Genomic DNA, 22,388 nt, shown 5'->3' on the forward strand with positions numbered 1-22,388 from the left:
TTGTATTTCTTTCTCTCGTTGCTCTTCGCTGGATATTGGCCTTTTTACATATGCCTTTTCTTTATCTCTTTCGCGTTCCTCTCGCCGTTTTCTACTTATTTTAGCGCCCTTTCTAACTTTCTTGCGCGTTTTTCTCGACTCGCTTGACATCTTTTACTTCTTGCTTTCTTTGGCCGCTCTGTCTCTTTCGGCATTCGAGTATGCGCTCTTCATTGTGATCTGGCGGTGTCTCCTGGGGCACACTAATGTGGTATCCTAGTCATGTACGCAATCGCGCCTGCGCATTGCCTTCTCCTTTGCCCTTCCATTACGTAATAGCTAAGGTAGTGCCTGTCATGCAGTTAGCCGTGCATGCTGAAAGTAGCACCTTGAACGAACGCCCCTAAGGTGTCAAGTCCAAATTTTTTTCGGCTTGATGGGTTACTACTATTTTGTATAACTATGGGGCTAGGCTGCGCGCGCTGCGAGCTCCGCTATAAAGACGATGGTAAACGACAGTTTTCCAGGAAACGATCCAGTGTTGCCGACACCCTTGTTAGCTTAGCCCAGCTGAAATATATCCTTTTGGATTCAAACGATCTTCCTTCATTGTGGAGAGAAAGGATCGCTCTTGCACATCTTCCTTGTACTGTTTTCTGACCTCCGTGTCTTGGTTACTACAATCTCCACTCTGTTTCTTTCTTTTCCAAGAATGCCAGACTTTTCCACCACCTATCTTCTTCAATGAGCGCAGAGACACTTAATCCTCTTTTCAGTAGGTCAGCTGGATTCTGTTTGGTTGGCACATGCCTCCGCTGTTCTGGATTGGTCAATGACTGAATTTCACCAAGACGATTCGCCACAAAAGGTTTAAACTTCCTGCTCCGTCCATGAACCCACTAAACTACGTCTATGTTGTCTGACCAAATTAACCCCTCACTTTTCGGTATTTCCAGAATGCCTTCGATGCTGTCAGGACGTCGTGGTCCCATTACAGCGGCAAAAGCATACTGATAGCTTGAAGAGGTGCGACCCTTGACTTTGAGGCTACTAGTCTACAGGTGACTGTTCCGTCTTCATACAAGTGTCTTGTGTATTTAGCTGCATCATGTGCCTCTTGCAATGCATCAACAAAGGTACGTAAGGTGATACCTCTGACTGTTGTTTCGGCCAGCAAACATCTAGGGACAAGAAGACAGGGAAGCGCTGAAAGTTCTTCGTACCACTGTTGAGCCTTGTTGACCAAGCTTTCTTCCACCAAGTCATCCCAGTCAGCTTCGCTCTCCCACATTTCTGGCAATATTATTTTTGCTCGAAGGACATAGGGTGCTAAGAACCTAAAAGGGTCAAATAAGGTGGCAATCTTTCGCAGAAACGCACATTAAGTGCTGCTGTGATCTTCGATGGGCTGGTTCAATTGGTATTTAAATTCGTCTTCGCTGGGTGACTACAACACTCCTAGAGTCTTCACAAGAGGCAGTTATCCTTTATCAAGGTCCACTTCCGTTACACAGTCAGCCTGTGGAATGTACTCTAACAATTCTGGTACGTTAGACAACCACTTCCTTGCATACATTCCGGCCATAGCCCATAATTTCGAGAGCTGTTTGTACAATTCGATTCCAGTGTCCTAATCCGGAACTGAGTCCATGCTGTCATCCATGTAGGTACTCTTCAAGACTGTGTCGGCTCTGAGGGGAACCTCTGCATGATGTTCCCTTGCATGCTGTTGTGTGACAAACCGCACCAGAAACGGGGATGAATTTACTCCAAATACAACACGCTCAAACTCAAACACATCAGGATATTCTTCAGTTTTCAAGTCTCGCCACAGGAAGCGATTATAGGGTCGGTCGGTTGGTTTTAGCTTAAATTTGCAAGAATATTTCTGTGATGTCACACATCAAGGCCACAGGATCCCTTGAAAAAAACTGCAGCAGAACTTCATTGAGAGAGACATCCTCATATTTAGCAATTGCATCAAATACGAATCCGGTCTTCGTAGTGGATTTATCTGGCATCAGAATTGGAAAGTGGGGCAGATACCAGGTTTGGTTGGGTTTCTCCTCGTCTGGTGACACCTTATGGATGTACCCTTTGTCACAATGTGTCTGAAGTACATCAGTGTAAGCTTTTGCAAGGTCTGGGGACTTCTGAAGTCGTTTATCCCTGTTCTGCCGGCGGTCGAAAGCCATTTCGAAATTATTAGGTAACTTATGGTCTTTGGTCTTCCGCAGCGAACTGACACTATTACAGTCATCCTGAAAGGTCTGGGTTTCAGCAAGTGTAATCTCGGTTAGCTTCTTTTCTTGTTTGACAATCTGAATTTCTTTGGGCTCTTCGATGTCCAAGAATCGACGAACAGGATGGTTCAGTTCGTGCAAGTCCTGATTCACAAGAAATGTGAAATTGGTTTGAACTGTGTCTGTTTTTATCTCAAGCCTTCCAATACAAGTCCATCCCAGTGGTGTCAGTCTAGCAATGGGCTCTCCTGGCTTTCCTGTAACACCTTCCAATGAGTACAACAATTTAGCTTGATCCACCCCAATGAGCAGGTCAGCGATGTACCTGGGTCCTACTCGTGGGAACTTAATACTCTTCAAATGTTTCCGCTGGCCGCTTTCCAGGTTTCATAATTGTTCTTTTGGCCAAAGAAGTTAGGGACACTTACTTTTTTTCGTAGGGCAAAAGAATCGGCACTGATCTGGTCTGAAGTGGACAGTGAAGATAGCTGGTTTTGTTGCCAGTAGTCTCCAAAAATGGGTACCTGTTGCATTGATGGTCTTACATACTTAGCAAGGGCGTGGTTACCGTGCAAAACTGAGAAGTATTTAACTGATTTGTTTGACTTTCGAGCGGCACCACAGGTATAGCTGACCTTCACTGTTGCAACTGAAGTCCATGTTCCACCATAGAAGGCACAGATGATATCGAATTCGGAGGAAGTAACGGTGCAATTGGAGTAGACGAATAAACAACCTCGGTGAACGATTCGACAATCCGGTCACCTTTCCAATAGCATTTGAAGCGCTTGTATTTAGAGTATTCAAAGATACAACGGGTAGCTTTTGAAGATCAGAATTTTGTTCGTTCAACAGCTCTTTGGGCATCGGAATCTTTTTAAGGTCTTCTGATTTCGCTTCTGCATCTCGCTCTTGGTCGCATCTTTCACTGCTGGCAGTTTTTTCCCGCCCCCTGGTCTACCTCTGTTGGTGGATTCTGGTTACGAAGGCTCTGTTCAAGTTGTCTTTTGCACAGCGCATACGTTCGCTCGATTTCTCGTTCGCTTCGGCCGATTTATTCTTGTCGTTTGGATACTTCTTCCTTTAGTCGTTCCGTTTGGTATTTGACTAATGATCTGTTAGCGTTGCTCAAATATCCTTTCACAACTCCTTCGACTTCGTTAAAATCTTCTTCGATTGCTTTCAGTTCGTTCGAAATTGCACTGAGGTTTGAAGCATGCCTTTGGAGCGGGAAGCTCGGTTTACATTACAAAAACTTGGTGGCTGTGTTATCTTATATATTAGGCAGTATATCGGCTACCCTCGTTGGCCTCTACTTCAACACAGTATGGAGTCAATGAACCTCAAAGACCATTTTAATATGTTAAAGAAATGCAGGAGTACTCTTGACTGCCTGACATATGAAATGTCATATATCAGACATCTTAAGCCAATAGCCAATAATCAATCAGAGCAAAACTGTGTTAAATAAAAATTTTTCTTATAATCACGTGTTGTCACTGTTACTGTTTTGCTACTTTATGCGGATAATATTATTGTAGATCCTTGCATGATGCAAACTCTAAGGTAAACATCTAATTTACAATGACTTTCGGCCACGAAAAAACGTCGTTTATTTCATTTGCTAATTTTTGTGCTGGAAATATATCATCAAGCCTTATTGGATACAATTACCTAAAAAACATTCAATAATATCTACGCTTCCAAGAAAAGCAAAAACAATTTCAATGAAAGAAAACTAGGCTAAATTATACAGTAAGATATCTCTGCATTTAGAAATGATCTTTTGATTTCTTTTCCGAATCACGCACCGAAGGATTTATCATTAATAACAACAGGTCAGTTAAGTCATTTTCCTCTCGCAAATAATCAGCTTCCATGTACTCTGTTCGTCGAGCGAGAACAATTAGTCTTTTTTCCAAATTTAGCATTCGTTCCTCTGTACACTGGACAATACATTCAGAATTCAAACAGAATGGCTCTGCTTCAGAAAGGCACATGTTGACGAATATTGTCTCATCGCAAAACAACTTAAACTCAGTCTGATTACTTCCCTCGTGGAAAACGTTCATTAGACGCTCCTCAATAAAACGTGCCATTTCAAGCTCTTTTGCATTTTCCTCTGCGTTTGATTTTGCGTCACCGTATGATTCGTTGAGGACAGAAACAAGCATATTCATAAGAAATATATTTGTGGATATACAAAACAAAAACGCAAAAGTCGGCCCAATGAAGGGTCTGTCCCTTCGAAGAGCGTCCACTGGGACTGCTTTTCCCAACAGGAATTCGAACCGAGACATGACTGCATCGAGGTAACTGGAATATTCTAATACTACACCACCAAAAAACTGCATGCCTGTTACAACAAATGCATTAAACACGATCAGGAAAAAGAGCACATAGGAGAGTTGATAGCCTATAGATTGCCGAAAAGACGAAAACAAGTATATTACGTGTGGGTTAAAACGGATTAGATTTAGAAGTTTGACTGTCACCAAGAAAACAGCCACAGCAATAGACGCATTTTCCAGATTAAGCCAATCCAGGGCTGTGTGGAAATGCACGATTTCATATGGATTGGCTTGAATAGATTTGATAGTGTTCAAAACGCTTCTAGCTCTGATCATGTAAAATGCTACAGAGGCTACAGAGAAAATAATCATAAAGAAATCCACCATGTTCCAAACAGACTTGAAGAAACCTAAGCGTTGTTGATAAAGGTGAACTAACATTACTATGAAGTAAAAGAGGACCATTGCCATGAACAGAAACTGTCCAATTAGGAAAAACATCAGAGCTCCTGACTCAGTGCTGTACAACTCGAGTGTTTCAATTCTCCTTGTAGTGTAGGCTGCACCAGTAGCTATGGCCTCGTAAAAGTATGTGGCAACGCTAATCAAGTTTGTATTGATATTGAAAACGGCAAACTCTAGAATTACAACTCGAGTCTGGCGATCAAGCCAACCAAGGCCAATAGTTGCGTCGAGGACACCTTGTGCAGTGGTTTCGTCATATCCCATAACAGCTGCATAACCACCCCCTTCATATGAATTGTATGCCGCCTGGATAGGATGGTTGCGAAGTTCTGCTGCTGATTGGTATCGCCAAGGTTTTGGGCACATTTCTAAAGTATTTGGCCACGATGTGTTGAAGGGAAGAGGCCTCCAGCCGGGAAGGCTTAGGAAAGTAGTGTCCTCACTATCTGAGGAGTAGTCGTAATAGCAAGTTGAGACGATTTTAGGAAAGGATTGGCAGGAACCTTGAAGGAAAAATATTAAGACAGAACTTAAAACCTTTAGTTTCTATTAATGATGTTACGGTGAAAAGAAAATAAACAAGCTGATTCTTTAAGATTTATATCTCAAAATGAATGGCCTATTTAAAAACTCCAGTGATTTCTAAGACGTGTGAATAGGAAGATTTTGTTTCGATTAATTTTCAGCACACCGGGAAGTGAGCAACAGTGTGATCATCAAAGGTGAAAACTGACTTTACTAAGCTGCAAACACACTTAGTAGAAGTGAGTATGTCACATCATTTCGAAATAGGGCTCTCTATATGTTTCCTACAATTTATAAGTCTCATTTTTCTATGCACTTTGCAACAGGAGCCTTCTTCGAAATTTATTTTTTGCATTAAAAAAAAAGGAAATAGATCAATCTCATTTGAGTATACCTTTTCTAGTTCTGAGCTGTCGCAACCAAGGCATTCCTACTAGTATGGACATCTTGTTTTCGATGTACAGGTCGTTTTTTTCCTCAAGTCCATTATACCACACCTGATTATAAATGTTTGATAGGAATTCGTTCCTTAACCAGGCTTCAAATCTTTGTGCATCAGATACCTAAAATAAAAAGTATGATTCTCAGAGCTGTTGACATTGTTATCTGATGAGGTTGATATATTTATCAAAATAACAAATAAACACACTCATCCAACAAAACAAAAGGCAGATCCTAACATTTTTTTTTTGCCCTGATTGAAATACTTGGTTTTTTAAATTGAAATGTAACTTAAATCAGACGTGTTCAGATTCCTTGCCGGGAGTGAAAAACTAATGATAATTGACCTTTTTCCAACATATGGCTTCGTAGATCAGTTGGGATGTACTTGAGCATTTACAGGCCTCTTTTATGCAATTTAACTGATTGCAGCTCATCAGCAGGGATCAATGCCTTAACCCTTTAACACTGCGAGTGAATTTCTCCTTACAATGTTAATGTAATATCAACCAAATAAGTGATGCGAATAAAGAAATATCAATTTGAGGATAGTTAGCAGATCCAATACTAAATTCTCTGAACTAACATCATAAGAATAGTATGGTTGACAGTAATGAATATTACAAATTTGATCATGGAGTTAGAGGGTTAACCCTAGTTCTAATTTTTCTTTAAAAAGCCATTTCATTCTTCAACGATTTTAGGATTGTCTTGCAAAAGGGAAATAACAACAAAAATGCCTTCTAACTATAACCTGAAAGTGTGTTTTAGCTAAAACGAGAATCTTACCACATTGAATTTGGTGAATCGATTTCTCGTCTCAGTTGTCATCAGGAAACGATTTCCATTCTTGTTTCCATAAGAAACGATGGCCAGAAGAAACACAAATATCAGATGAAGGATAATTTCTCTTGTCATGGTTGTTAACTGAGCTTCCTTTTTTGACCTCTCCCTCAACTTTTCACGCTGACATTTCTTAAATCGTTGTTTGGGATCATCACTTAAAAAGTCTATTTCAATTGCAAGTGGATCGATTTCAATTTCCTCTTTTTCTTCTTCACATTGTATTTTATTCTTTCTGATCAGGAGAAAGGATATAACGATGACTGCTACCATTACCTTCGTGGGTTGTACAACGAAAATATCTTGTCCATTGGAGATCAAGATGGAAGCAAGCCACTGCTCAGAGGTTTCCTTTCCCCACATTAGACTGTAAAACAGCGTAAACGTTGCGGCCACCATAGTCGTACAGAAGCAGAGTAACCAGCCTATATAGACAAAGAAATGAGGTAGCATACAACCAGTGTCCGTTACTTCATCCAAAAGTCGTTGGGCCTCGTCTGTCACTTGGTATTTTTCACTCCTTTTCTTCCTCGGTCTGCTAGACTTAAAGAGGAAAGCAATTATTATGTTTATAGGTGCAATGATAATGCCACTTTGTACTCCGATGACTATCTGTCTCCAAGAAAACTTAAAAGGCCCAACCTGTATAGCACCATCGGATTCACCACCAATGTTATAGAACATGGCATTAGCTATCATTGCACTAAACAGAACTGAAAGACAACATGAAGCTCTTTGCACACGTGTGAAGGTGCTGCTACATGCTTTTCCAAACACTGACATCCACAGGTGACTGTCGGCAATTTTTCGGGGAAAGTGCGAACGAGCCTGAGCCGAGAAGGCAGAGTAAGTAGTACTGTTCACAGTAACCTCTATTTGACCGTCGCCTTTCTCCAACGCAAGCCATCTATTAATGGGGAACACCCACCTTTCTTCCGTCTGCCGGTCTCTAATGACCACAGTTTCCACAAACCAAGACGGACTATCACCCAAATTATCGTGTTCCAAAGTAATTTCTTTTAATGTGCCAATGGTTTCAGCCATCACCAGAACAAAGCCATTGATACTCCCTCGTCCGAAAAACTGGCTCGTGTCCCCTTTCTCTCGCAATGGAATTTGACTCTGCTCGTTGTTGTCGCCCTTGATACTGATGGTTATGTTAGCTGTTGTTGCTGAATGTTTCCACACACCAGTGCTTATAACCATATCATAGTAATATGTTCCTCCCTTAACAACTGATATCAATTTAGGAGGGCAAATCTGAAAAGAAGGGTTCATTCTGGTGTTAAAATTCTACTGGTAAGAACGTAGCAGGTCTTATTTATATTTCAATATTAGCCTAAAAATGAAAAAAATCAATCTATTTAGGAATAAAAGCATTGAATTAGATGTAGTAGCAACCATGACCATACTTTGTCTTCATCTCCTTTATCGGCCCTTCTTGCAAAGATCAAAACGACGAAGTACAGAAGGAAACAACAGGCAATTGTCACAAGTACTGAAATATTGCCACTTGCGGCAAGGTTTGAAAACTCAGTAAAAACTTTGTCGAAGTCAATTGGATTCGGTGCTTGGATGAAGTTTCCACCAAAAGATGTCAAATGATTGCACAGGCATACTAGATGCGTGGTGTTTGAATCTTGACTGACCTGTGGGTATAAATGTCCTGAATATATCATTTAAATTTAACGAAAAGAGTTTTGGTGAATCGATTTCCCCTTACGTTACCAACCTTAACTCGGTCCGCAAGAAAAGAAACTGATATCGGATATGGCTAAGTTTTGATAGAAGTCGCACCTGTCGAGGACTATCATCTACTCGACTACAAAGACCCGCAATTTTGGAATCAAAAACTTGTTTCTAGTTGATATATTTTAATGCAGAGCTAATAGGTTTCCTCATTGTGGAAAAAATGAGACACGATGGAATTCACATGTGTAATGTTTAGGTTTATCAGGAGTTAAAAAATTTTGCATTATTTACTTTACCCTGCAATCTTCCGCAGTCCACTTTTCTGTTTCCTCTGACCAATACAAACAGCTTGACTGGATAATGGTTAAAGTGTAGTTAACGTCTGTATTTGGGTCATATTGCGGAACCATGGTTTTAAGGACTCCTTTCGGTGGTGGATCTTTAACGCCAACACATGACCGTCTTTCGCGAAGATGATCGAAACATGATCTTCTTTGCCTAGAATGTTGACTTTCATTCTTAGAGCCTTTGATCCACAAGCCCACGTAGAGAAAACCAGGTTTAGAAGGCGTCACTTTAACAGACCCATCTTTGGTAAAGCAGTTTGTATTAACAACTGTTTGATTGTCACATTTAGACTTAAACATAAAAGTAAAGTTGTGGTCGTAATCCACCATCGTTGGTCGTTGTCCAAATTTAATTCGCATTTCAATTTCCACTCCTGTTATGGCCAAACCCAATCTTAAAGAGACAGGGACGTCGGCCAGGTCTGCGTAATAAATTCGGAATGATATGCGGTCAGGCTTGAGGAAATAATGTTGTGTTGTGTTGCTGGAGTTCTTTGGTGGATTAGAAATCGGAATGACGATCTCGATGTCATTATCAAGATTTGACACATTTAGCTTTTCTGCACCGTTACTCTTAAGCTCGAGACTCGTGACGCTTGATTTGATTTTCTTGCTGCTACTGTCCCATGTAAAAGGATTAAAATCAACAGCTTGCATCTGAAATAAGTATGAAAGTATGTGAAATGAAACCACAGTATTACTGGGTTACTTTTTCGGTCAATTGAAGTGACGAAATTACGTCCACAGCATTCAGAGAATATCCTTGTAGATTGCTTTAATATTTTATCACGAGAATAAAGTGCATACACTTGAATGTCGTAAAAGACAGCCTAACTTCACTATCAGCGATTACTTATGTCCTTTTTCATCTTCGTTAAAATGTGAAAATTAAGATAAGAATGGCATCATACCTTTGCATTTATCTCTCCACCACCTATATTTCCAAGGCTGCTGGGAAGTTTGAATTTGCTTGGTCCATCTCCCATGCTGAGTCCTGTAGCATCATTGGCTGTGACCTTTTTCAACGATATTGCCATGTTCGGAGTTTTTAGGACCAGATCTTCTGATGGCACCAAACGACCAAAAAATGCATCACTCATGCTGCTCAGCTTTTCGGAGGCCTTTTTCACAAACTGGAAGGAAAGAAAGATTGTAAGCCATAACGTGTTTTTATAATGACTGTTAGATTTCCTTAGACTCTTAATTTTCCCTCTTAGCCCCATAAAATGAGTCATGAAAAATTGTAGTCAAAAAAACTACTAGCAAGGGAATACGTGGGTGAGTACATTTTTATTTTGGAACCTGTGTTTGCGATCCGTACCTCTTGAGATGTTGTGGTAGCTGCCAAATCTGCTCTATCTTGACTCGAGCCTGCAGCAGACTTCAGAATATTGGTCAGACAGCCTGTAACACTTGTAGCTACTAGTTCCAACGCTGGTGTAAAAGGCTCTTCTGGATCGTTAAGGGTAGAAATCATCATATTTGAGGTACTCTCGGTCAATTGCATCGTCAACTCCTTAAAAAAAAAAAGAAATTAGTATAATATCGACGAATCACTTGGCTCTTAAGGATATTGGTACCAAGAAAACGGACCACATTTATCCAAAAAAAATAAAAGAAAGACATTTTCTGAGATCATAACGTAAGTCAAACGCAAGTCACTTAATTAAGTTTACCTGTAAGTTTAACGTCGCTAGTTGTCTCCTTATTATCTTCAGGTCATAATTTCTCAATAATTTGCAATCAGAATCCTTTAAAGGCAAGAAAAACCCTATTTTTGTCGATCGCACTGAGCATCGCTCAGTTAGTAATCGTGTTTATCTATTATTAGGGAGGCATCAGCTTCAACTCCGTCATTGCTTGAAATTTGAAAGCTGTAACCTTCCGATATTCATTCAATACTATCTCAATGGACTTGCAACAGAGATCAGTTCGTTTCCCGTTACCATGTACAAGCTAAAATTGAGTTGTCGTATATGTTTGCGTATAAATTTATAGGGCGCACCAGGTTGTCATTGTTGCTGTTATCGTTGACGTCAACCTCAGCTCCCATAGCTAAGCTCACCACGGACATAATCAGACGAGACATTTCAAGATTTTCTGGTGTTATGGCTGTAAACTTCGTAATCAATGCGCTTAAGATCTACAAAAAAAAGAAATGTGCTAAAAATATTTAACGTTCACCTACCACTCAAGATAAATAGAAATCGCAATAAAATTGTGTAGTAATACAGATAATTAAAACGAAATTACAAGAAAAATCTTTAAGTCTTGCTGATTACACTTAAGCAGTTTTTTTTTTCACGTACCAAAGCTTTGTCTTTAGGGTCCAGTTCTTTTCCACATTCGCTTTTCTCATTTGCAGACTTGATGACAGATATACCGAGTTGAACAGCTTGGCTAAGTTCACCTTTGTTGAGAAATTCATCCAGCTTGTTACCTTCCCCTACTACAAAACTTTTTAACTTGTTTGCAACTTGCTCGGGTGACGAAACGCATAAATCAAGGCTTGATGATGGCTTTACCTGCAGACGAAAAGTTTTATTGTAGTCTTTTGTGAGAAAAATCGAAAATTTTTGTCCAGGGGTATTAGTTCCTATAAATTTAAATCAACATTACACATTTTTAATGGATCCTAGCAACGGTGCCGTAATATTAGATGATCTTGGAAGTTTTCTGCTGGAAAAACTTCAGAGGTCAGTAGGTACAGGAAAAACATACCGTTTATATAGATGAAAATTTTAAAACATGAAAATCTTTGGTTAAGTTCCAAATTTTTCTTGCTTTGTAATATCAATCACTACACCTTGATAAATAATTTCTGTTCAACAGCTACCCCAACTGCATTTTTGATAACAATAGTGACTTCTTGCAGGAAATCTTTGTCCGGTAATCCTGTCGGTAACACTGTCGATACAGACGAGGGTGATGTGCCATAAGATATAGGCTCCTCTCCAAGGGTAAATTCATAAGTAAGCGGTAAGCTCGCATCCTGCCAATCGAAGCACTTGAGAATAAACTCAGTCTCCAATGAAACGCCTTCAGAGACTGCCGCCGTGCAGTAACCACTGTGTGGCTCCCCTGCAGTTTCAAAGAGGAGCGTAGAAAACCCGTATGTCCCCTCCAGAGATTTTACAAATAATGTTAGATTGTATTTTGATTTGGATTGCAATGAATTCTTCTTGATAATCATATTAGTAGCATTTACAGCAGTTGAAGTCATATTGGGTAAAATAGATATGTTTACCCATTTTGAACCATTTAATTTGGACAAGCGCCATTCATAAGTGGATCCACTACAAGGAGAATTAGGACACTCTGATGTCACCCGGAACTTGTTTGACGCAGATACTATTGCGCCGCAATCCACGAAGCATCTAAGAAAAAAGAAAGTAAACTATAAAAAAGCGAAAACAAAACCAAAAAAAAAACATACACAAACATACACAAAAGCAAAAAGCAGTGAGGAGAATCGTCAAAACAGTTGCAGCTTCAATGGCACTTTATTGACTTAACGTAAATAGCTGAATTAAAATATTCCTTATGCGCTTGACAAAGGTGTTTCAGTTGCATAGCGATATGACTCTTTGAAACCAGTACCCGCCCGTCACTAGTGGAGCAGGTCTTTAAGAGCTATGCTGCACGTTGGCCAAATCTCGAGATACCTGATGAAGCTTTTAAGTCCAATTAACTGAAATTATTCTTAAGTTGCGGAAAAATTTTAATCGTACTTTTTAATACCAATAAAAATGCCAGCGTCTGTTTCCTCGAATCTCTCGAATATCTATTATTTTTCCCAATCAATTTAGAATCCGCCTGTGAACATTAAAAGTAAAAGGAGAAGGCTTTATACAGGTCCAAGTAGCCCATGGGGCCGGCGCTTAGCTCCGGTTTCCTTAGCATGAGGCAGCCAGGAGTATTGCCACTCCCCCCCCTAGATGGGATGCTAGTCCAAGCATATTTGTTGGCACCTATTTGTATACCTGGGTGAAGAGAAGCACTGTGAGAGTAAAGTGTCTTGGCTAAGAACACAACCAATGACCCCGGCCGACTCGAGCCCGGACCACTCAATCCGTGTGAACATTGGCCTGTCATAATTCGAAAAAAAATTACCTGAGAGTCACCTGAGGTACCTCTCCAGCAGCTATAGCAAAGGACATTTCAGCAAATGAACTTCTCACATCCCTAGAAACGGTAAGTCGTAAGAGGTAAGTCTTATCGATTTCAAGTCCACTGGGATCAATTCTAATTACTGTGGAGCTTAAGTTCCCTTCACCATGAAATGAACCGAAACAGGTGTTGCTCACATTGGTGTTATTCCGACAGGTCCACGTGAAGTTGAGCCCAGTTTGTGTTCCAGGACCAATATCAGCATCGTAACTCAGGGAACCATCCACGGTCACAACGTTTTTGGATCCCCATCGAACACTGCTTCCCCCATCAATGATTGCTCGCACTGGAGCTGCAATAACCTCGATGAAGCCATAATCAAAAGCATTGAGCATCCGTGGGGATTCTTGATCTCCAACTGTAATTGAGGCATTGAATTTGACTTGGTAGATACCTGCTGGTATGGATCGTCTGTTTATTGTCCACTCCGTTGTTCCTTGACTAACTAAAGTACCTAATGCTGACTCGGAAGCAGCTAGCTCCGTTTCACTAACCACGCTCCATTCAAAAGTGCTTTTAAGTACATTTAAGTCTTCATTTAGGCCCTGTATCACGGCTTCCTGGACGCTTTTGACTGAACGATTTACAGGTGTGGCATGGTACTTGTCTTTTGAAATATTTCTGATGGTCACCGAGAAATCTCCTAAGAATGTATTGGAAAAACATCTTCTCTAGCTTTCAACCTCAAAGAAACAAGCTTTCTGTAACATGCTATCAACAACAAACTGAATTATCTTCTGGTGTTTTACACTAGGGTTTCTGTTATGAAGTATTCCAAGGCTTTGTTCACTTTTCATCAAATCTTGAAAGAAACATGATAATTTTACTCAGAGTACCTTGTTCGATTATAGCAATGTATAGGCCTTGACGAAATGATTAATTTTCAGCCCAGTTTTGTTTCACTGAAACTTGAATTCAATCTTACCGTCTGGCTCACATGCTATTCCATCTCCAGTGTAGTCTTTGCGGCACTCGCAGCTGAAGGACCCCGCATTGTTAAAGCAGTGAGCAACTCCATGACAGTTGTGAGTTGAGGTTGCGCATTCATCGACATCTACATAATTCCATAAATGTGTTTAAGTCTTGTGACAAGGATAAGTGCCTCAGTAAGTAAAAGACAGCAAGAAAGAATTGATCTTGCAAATATTTCCTACCAACACAACTTGTACCATTTCCTTCATATCCTTTGAAGCATGTGCAATTAAAAGATCCGATTTTGTTATTACAGACTGCCCATGGGTCGCAGTTGTGCACATTTGTGGTGCATTCGTTAATATCTATACGAAAAAGAGAAATACGTATTTAAGACCATATAGCTGTCAAACCTAATCTCAAAAAAAAAAACATACAAAGAATAAAAAAAATAATTTCTCGTGGCTTATATTCAAAAGAATGGGACATGGATGATGTTTTGTTACTACTGTTGGGGTGTCAGACTGACAGTGATGATTATGTAATGATTCTTTAATTTCCCTAAAGAATGTCATGAAATCGATCTGTTTCACAGATATCAAAAGCTGTAAGATTACATTTTGAAAATGTCCATATTGTACTGACAGGTATTCTGTCAATAGTATTGTTATTATTATCAATTTTATCATTGTTTTCTTTTAATTATTGTTATTTTTTTAATTCTTATCAACATTTCCAGTCGCATGAGTATCTAAGGTCTGTTTTTAACAGTTTCATCGACGTGATGTCGAAGTTTAAGAGAACGTTTAGCTAATAATTCATTCAGAACGTTAGCGGCAGAGTTTGTAACGGTGAACCAAAGATTTGAGCTTGTTATACGTGCCATTGCAAAATCGTCCATCTCCAGAGTATCCAGGTAAACATCTACATACGAATGATCCATATCTATTAGAGCACTTTGCCTCAGGGGCGCAGTCATCCAGTTCTTCCTTGCACTCGTTTATGTCTATGGATTTAAAGGTCATTATGAAAATAAATAACAGCTTGCATTAGATGAAGTGAAAGGAGAAGTTGTGATCCAATTTGGAAAATGGCCCTCGTTTGTAACCTTAAAGAGAACATTGACTTAATATTGAAACGAGGAGGCAAGATCGATACAGAAAATATGACGAGACATCTAAATCTTAAATGCGCGTACTTTTTGAGGCATATGTATACGTTTTCCAGTGATGATTAGTGAACTTTTCCATTTCCTAGATAATTTTCAAAATTAGAAACAGCAAAACTCGCAAAATAATGAGTCTTTTGATTATCCAACAAGGAATTCTCGGTACCAATTCTTTTTTACTGGCACGCATTATCTTTTTAAATAAGAAGAAATGCCATTTCTTCTTTTCGGATTATTGATGAAACGATCTCCTCGGAGTTGGAAAATATGTTTAGTATGCCCTATCTTAATCTATGGTTAAACGTTGTTCTGCAAGTTTTAAACGGTTATCGTGGTTCAAAGTGATCTATAATTCACTTTATTTGAGAAAATGGGTACGATATGCAAAGTATGCATTTATGTCACAGGAAATATGGGCATACATGTAGGGAAAAGATTTTTCTGAGCTACATATGTATCTTTGAATACTTATTCATATCTAAAATCCTCAAATAATTGTCTGTTCCAATGGTACCAGTTTTCGAGAGCGAGCACGATGGAAACTTGGAGCTTCGGAACACACATACTGTTCAAGGAAATATCTGCAAGCATACTTCGGACCTTATTAGGAGATATTGACTTGATGATCTTTCAAATAGTTTTCTTTTCTCGAGACAAAACTTCCTCGTCCACAGCTCTTTGTCAAGTAGGAAAAAGACGCTTATGTATTCTAAACAACAAAATGATGCAATACTGTCTTAAATTATACATTTCGTTGGAAGGTTGCGGAAAATCACTTATCTTTATAACCGGGTATTCCCGGTTTAGCTGAGACATATTTGAGCACGTGGAGTCGGTCATATATCATACCAAAACAGCTGACACCGTCTCCTGTAAATCCTTGAAGACAAGTGCAATTGAATGAGCCCAAAGTATTGTTACAATGCGCCATGCGGTGGCAATTGTGTTTCTGCTCTTGACATTCATCCAAATCTGCAAAAATCATATTAGATGATGTAAGTTCCTGTGTGCTTCTGCCCTATCTATCCTATCCTACTTTAGTTTTTTTTTCTGTCAGTCTGCCGAGTCGTACGTCCTACCATATGTCCGTCCTTGAGAGTATGGAGATCGTAATTCTTCGTGCATTTCACTGTGCGTATGCGTGTGTTTCCTGACAGGACAAGTAAGCTGTTGGACAAATTCGCGCATTGATTGTATCACATATGTTTTTCTATTGGTATAAGGCTCCTTTTTTTTCGGGAAAATTTTTCTATAAAGGCAGAAAAGCGTACACGATGTGACCGAAAGGTTCATAAGCCAAGTAGCTAACACAACCAGAGCAATCTCGCTTTCCCCAGCATATTGTTTGATAATAGTTTTTACTTAGTCGGAGCTGATGGTGCTTTGGCCCGCGGGAAGGAGAACCCATGAATCCTTGTCTTGAACCTATCATCCTGCCTGTGAATATTGCGAGGACAGTTTCCATCGGGGAATGTCGGAGAATGGGAGATTACAACTGCATATGAGGCTTTAACGTCAATTTTGGGTGTGCTTCATACGAGATGCGGCTTGGTGACGACTTGACATGAAAGCATATGTCCTACCATTAAAATTACCTGAACAACCGAACAGCTCCACCCTCATGGCAATTTCCCCGTTCCAGTCAATTGGACGAAATCGGACGTAACGTCCCACGATGGAGGGATTTAAGTCGTGGTAAACTATTGAATTCCTGTTAATATTTCCATCAAAAACCTTGATGTATCAAAATAAAAATATGGAAAAGAATCTGCTGACTTCTTCGATCGAGAAAGTTATGATAATTAGATCTCAGTAAGATTTTAGGTCAGAATTTAAAGTGAAAAACAACTAAAGAGAAGTTAGTAATTGTAGGTCAGCCTGGGACGGCAGTTTAAAAAGTACAATCCTCGAGATGGGAAAAGTATAAAATTTGCTTGAAAAATTTTCATACAAGATGTCGTCTTGAAAGGTGGAGATTTTGAATTTTAATCTTCCTTCTTCTGATGACATACCTAGTTGGCCACGCTCCCCAGCCACTTCAAAAGGTTTTTAAGATGTTTTATACCGATGTTCTATAACTATGCGTGAAACAATAAAAGAAGAGAAAAACAGCCAAATTCATGGTATATATGATGCACTCTACATGTTCGTTTTGTAATATAAGGAAACTGTGATGCTGCGTCGATGGGAGGGTTTAACATGGTAATCTCGTCAGAGCGAAGTGAACGGTAGTCCTTTGCTCTGACTGAGGGCTAACGCTCGAAACGTCAGGTTTGAATCTCTTTTCGGCGGCCAATTTACGTTGTCAGCTCAGTTGATGATACAAACTTACCCTGTAGTACTCTGCCTGTTCCATGTAATAGTGGAAGTTAATTTCATCATTACTATATTGCAGATTGTAGCTAGTAACCCATTTTTTCTTCTTGGGATCATCCAGTCCTTGTGTGGCAATTCTCGTTACGATGGTATCGTTTTTTAGCAAATCAATCTGAAGCCATTGGTCGGCATTGTTCACGAGAGGCAGCCAAGTTCCCTCTGAAGCTTTCAGTCTGGCCTTATTCGCCGCATGAGCTGCTTTCAGTTCTGAAGAGGCACTAATTTGTCCGTCAGAAATGACACCGTTTTCCATACCAAAAGGGTCTTGACATTCTTTAAATTTTCAGATAATAAACAGAAAGTTTTAATTTAGAGTATATAATCAACTGCCTTCCTTGCTAAAACTGAGTTAAACACAATAATTTTCAAAATTTAGTAGGGCACAAGATAAGTGAATTACGAACTGCACGTCAATCAAAGCAATACTCGTTATCAACAAGTCAAATTCATCTTCACCTAAACAGCCGTACAGCTCTACTCGCATTGTTATCCTCCTATACCAAGTTGTCGGTCGGAAACGGATATATCTTGCTCTAATTGGTGGAAAGAGGTCATGGTACACGACAGTGTCTTTGTCTGTGTTTCCAACGAAATTCTAAAATGAAATCAACACACTGAGAAAAGTAAACTTACTGCCTATGTTGCATGCACTGCATTCTTCGACCTTGGGTTGTCTCAACTATTTAAGTCAAATTTAAATCCGCCGTTTTAAAATAGTCCGCAAAAAGCCGTTAGTGCCATTATCCGCTCGACATGAAATTTGGCAATTGTTTGATGTCAGCCTTTATCAGAGATCACCACAAATTTCTTAAATTTAACAACACATTTTTTGTTATCATCACTTCAACTACTCTCGGTCTTTGAAAGACGGAAATATCCATACGACATGAAAGACTTAATTCTCCGGTGAAATTGAGAGATAACACTTTTTGGAGATTCTTTAGACTCTATTCCGAACGACAGTTAAGATGAAAGTGTGCTGAGAGCGAACTTCCGATTCAAGTCACTTGATTTGTTACGTGATACAATGAAAGAAAGGGAAGAATCGCATGAAAAATCCTATTTTAACTCTATCGTTTCTAGAAGAGGATAATCATTAAAGAAAGGCCAAACCAATCTCACTGCCTGTAGAGGCTCGAGTAGAAATGTCTGCTTTTTACATGTTATACTGACTAATGCCACCTTCTGAAAGGCCAAAACAAGCCCTAAACATCTCTTGTAATGTGAGATTATCCACGGATTTAAATCATGGAGATCCGAGGCAGTTAAAATTCTCTACTCCACTTCTTGATATAACTATCTTATTTGTAAGTTTAGTTTTTCCGCTGTAATTTTAATTAGACTCCTCTAACTGATTTATTCCCCAAAGCTGGAACCTGTGGGAAATCATGACAGGACGGAAAAACGTGTGGACTGTAAGTACCTCCCGTTGTCCCATACAAAGCCTTAGAAAACTTTTCTAAGGCTTTGTATGGAACAACGGGAGGTACTTACAGTGCATGCATTATCCGTCCTGTCATGTCAGCACAGACTTTGGTGCTTATTCAATGGAGCAACTCAGTTGTTCCTCTTAATTTAAGCTAAATTTTATACTTTCAAATTGATCGCTTAACGAAGTGCATATTTTGACTCTTACAGTGTATTCTTTTAGATATTCCCAGTTAATAGAGATGGACTATTGATGAAGATTAATTTACATAAGTATCAAACCTTCGCCTCCACATGTCCCCGTTCTCTATAAATGTGGAACTTTACTCCATCTTTGCTGTAAGTTAGATTGTAGCTGGTTACCCAGCTCAAAGTAGTTTGGCCGTTACGTCCTTGCGTTGCAACCCTTGTTATTTTAACGTATGGATTAATCAGTTCTATCTGGAGCCACTGGTTTTCATCATTTGTGAGAGCCACCCAAGCCCCTGCTTTGTAACCTGATTGTTTAAAGTGAAGTCTACCATTATGAGCAGCTTCATTGTGATCCCATTGAGAAGAGGCACTAATTTGCTTGTTGGCGATGGTCTTGCTCTCCATTCCTTGAGCTTCTGCACACCCTAAGTAGCATTAATGTTTTGTATTAACACAAATATCATGATTCTATCGCAATAGCTACTTCAAGTCAATCTAAAGCGAGCTCTAGTTTTTTCGTTTGTCAAATATTCTTACACCCCATGGTTTTATTCTATTTCATTACATCATATTGACATCATGCACACTAAGTTTTTACCGAATCAATGAAAACTATGTAAAACGCACGGAATACGGAACGCTCTTTCCCGTAGGTGTGATAGTGCGTTTGGTTTTAAGAGAAAGAAGTTTAATGAATAAAACAGCAATGAACTTACTGAGAAGTCGGGAAAGTTTTAAAATTATTTACAAGCAAAATCGAAAAATCTCCTTGACGACCTCCGTTATAAGTTCGATTTCCACCTCAAGAACAACCCCACCTCAAAGTCATTTAATTGATTTTGACTTTTTACCCTCATCACCCACTCAGCTTCTCCAGAAAAAAACAACTGGGTTTTTAAAACACTTCTTGAAGCATTTACGAAAAGAAACAGAGAAACCTTAGCCTTTTGGCACAAACCCCAGTGGCACCACACGATATAAATTAGATCTGATTCGTTTACGTTTTAACGTTGGGGGTAAATGTAAGCTGCTTTACAGTTTCGGTACATTTTACGAGTAATTGATTGCCGCCATTATTAGGTCGAAAAATAAAAGTTTTACCATTCTTTTTGTTATTGTAAGCTCGTTTATAGATAGCAAACTTACCAACGGATCCGTAAACCTCAACTCTGAGGCAGATTTGACCTTTCCAAGTAACTGGAAGAAAACGAACGTATCTTGCATAAACTGGAACTTCCAATGGATGTTGGTTAATTATGTTGGATCCACCTTGCCTGCGAAATTTCTAGCAAAATGAGAAAATTAGATGAGGTGACATATTTCGGAAAATCCTTTATTCCTAAAAAGATATTTTAATGAAGATAAAAATTTCAGTCAGCTACAAGGGACAACTATGGAACTGTCTTTTTCCCAGGTTATTGTCGAAGTTGAAGGGTAGTACATTGATGATCACACCCTTTCTGACAGACGATGCAGTTTTGATTATGTTACTTTGGCAATACATTTATCGCTCTAACTGAACGAGGGACCGACATCTCACAAATTTCCCACTATTAGGATTCTAACGTGTAATAGTAAGTAACACACTAGACAGTTTATCAGAAGAAAACAAAAACCTCCTCAATCCAAGAAAAAACTATTAAAACCACTTCTTTCGATGAAACACCCCTCCGCCTATCTGCTTGTATAACGACGAACGGCAACGCCATTCCTATGAGCTCAGCACATAAACCGAACAATAAAAAAGGTCTGCTACTCTCGTAAATCCTACAAAGAAGCAATTTCCGTCACCTACAGACCGATGATAGGCGACGTAATTTACTGTCGAAATTGAAGAGAAAGAAGAACTAAGTCGTAAACAAGGAGCGGGTTAAAATATAAAATGCTCTGACTGTGAAGCCATTTAGATCATAGAGACACAAGGCTGTCTGACAACAAGCCGACTGGGAGCTGGTCATTATGTCGGTTCGTGTCTAACCCAGTTGTCTGCTTAGTCGGTAACGCACTGCATCGGTATCGCAAAGGTCATCCCGTATAGTCCTGAATTTTATTTTTCGGGCCTTATTTTTACCACGGCTTAAGTAGCGTTCTTTGCTGCGAAGGTCGCTTTCATATTCATCTAGAGGTAATCCTGGGTCCAACCTGTGTGCTTGAAGATCTTATTGTACACCATCATGAAATGATAAATTTTCCGGTATTAAAACAAAATAACATTTTGGGGCAAATCATACCACTTCTAAGTCGTTAGCATCCTTATATATTTGCCAACGGCCGTCAAAAGATTTAGAGTACGCTAGTTTAAAGTCTATCACCCATTCATTGCCATTGATGTCTCCTTGGGTTGCAACAGCGCACACTTCAATAATTTTCCCGAGATCAACTTGAAGCCACTGTTTTTTATTATTTTTTTGGGCGCACCATCCATCGCCTCTGGTACCGTTCAGACGTCCATGTGATGGTAGGGCTTTGTAACCGTGGCTTGAATCATGACTTTTTGCCCTCATGAAGCTGTCAAGGATGATGCTTGAATTGGAAACTCCAACAGCTTTACTGAAGCAGTCATCAAAGGCTTCTGCGTTCCAAAAATTTGCATATTTCGGTAAATTTTTGCCTTCCATATCACAGTTTATTCTAAACATAATATGCACGACATGTCGTAGCACAGAATTCACTCGCTTATGAAAATTAAGAAATCAAAATACAAAAACTGTGAGAAATCTATTTTAAAGCCATTAATTCATTTCTCGCATGAAGACATTATTTCCATGCTTGCCAATAGGTTAATATGGTGCACGGAATCATAAAGAGGCCAGGTGGGCTGCTATCTATATTCCCCATTTCACATCTTCTTATTTTCTCGGAAAAGTAACCTATTTTGGCGCTTATGTTTTCTTTGCAATTGATTCCCTCAAACCTATTGGGAAAAAATCGCGACAAAAACAAAAACAAAAATAACTGTCTGTTGGTAATACCAATTTACGTTTAGGCTGAGCATCTCAAAATAAATTCTTTGACCGAGGGATATTTTTTTTATCGAGAATTTCTAATGATACCCTTAAACGTTCAATAGGGTGAAAAAGAGAAGAAATTGCTGAATAAGAGAAAAAACAGCAGTAAAGGATAGAGAAATTAAATTGATTTCTTTGAAAAATATTCGATATCGCTTTCGCGCTCTCACTGGTCGATAAACATGTCTTTAAGTCACACGTTCTGCGTTTCACGGCAAAACTCATACCCATTTCAAAGTTATTGCAATTATTAATAATGTGAATTTATAACTATTTCGAAGTTATTGCAAGATTCATAATGTGATTTC

At 39.3% G+C, this 22,388-nt stretch overlaps 1 protein-coding gene and 1 pseudogene across 1 annotated transcript; both read right to left on the reverse strand.

Moving 5' to 3' along the window:
• Positions 1 to 970: 970 nt before the first annotated feature.
• LOC149042333 (uncharacterized) lies at positions 971 to 3,089 on the reverse strand (annotated as a pseudogene).
• Positions 3,090 to 3,644: 555 nt separating this feature from the next.
• LOC113669762 (polycystin-1-like protein 2) lies at positions 3,645 to 19,477 on the reverse strand. Its single transcript, XM_089213026.1, has 15 exons — positions 19,163 to 19,477; positions 17,909 to 18,047; positions 15,926 to 16,048; positions 13,922 to 14,050; positions 12,940 to 13,639; positions 11,633 to 12,203; positions 11,136 to 11,351; positions 10,832 to 10,969; positions 10,148 to 10,342; positions 9,738 to 9,959; positions 8,771 to 9,483; positions 8,200 to 8,431; positions 6,734 to 8,047; positions 5,898 to 6,066; positions 3,645 to 5,481 (listed from the first exon to the last, which is right to left on the reverse strand). The coding sequence occupies exons 1-15, from the start codon at positions 19,475 to 19,477 to the stop codon at positions 3,995 to 3,997; spliced, it is 6,663 nt and encodes a 2,220-aa protein (XP_089069152.1). The 3' UTR covers positions 3,645 to 3,994.
• Between the last annotated feature and the right edge of the window lie 2,911 nt (positions 19,478 to 22,388).

Source organism: Pocillopora damicornis, chromosome 7 (genome assembly GCF_964200805.1).
Source record: "Pocillopora damicornis chromosome 7, jaPocDami1.2, whole genome shotgun sequence".
Lineage (NCBI taxonomy): Eukaryota > Metazoa > Cnidaria > Anthozoa > Scleractinia > Pocilloporidae > Pocillopora > Pocillopora damicornis.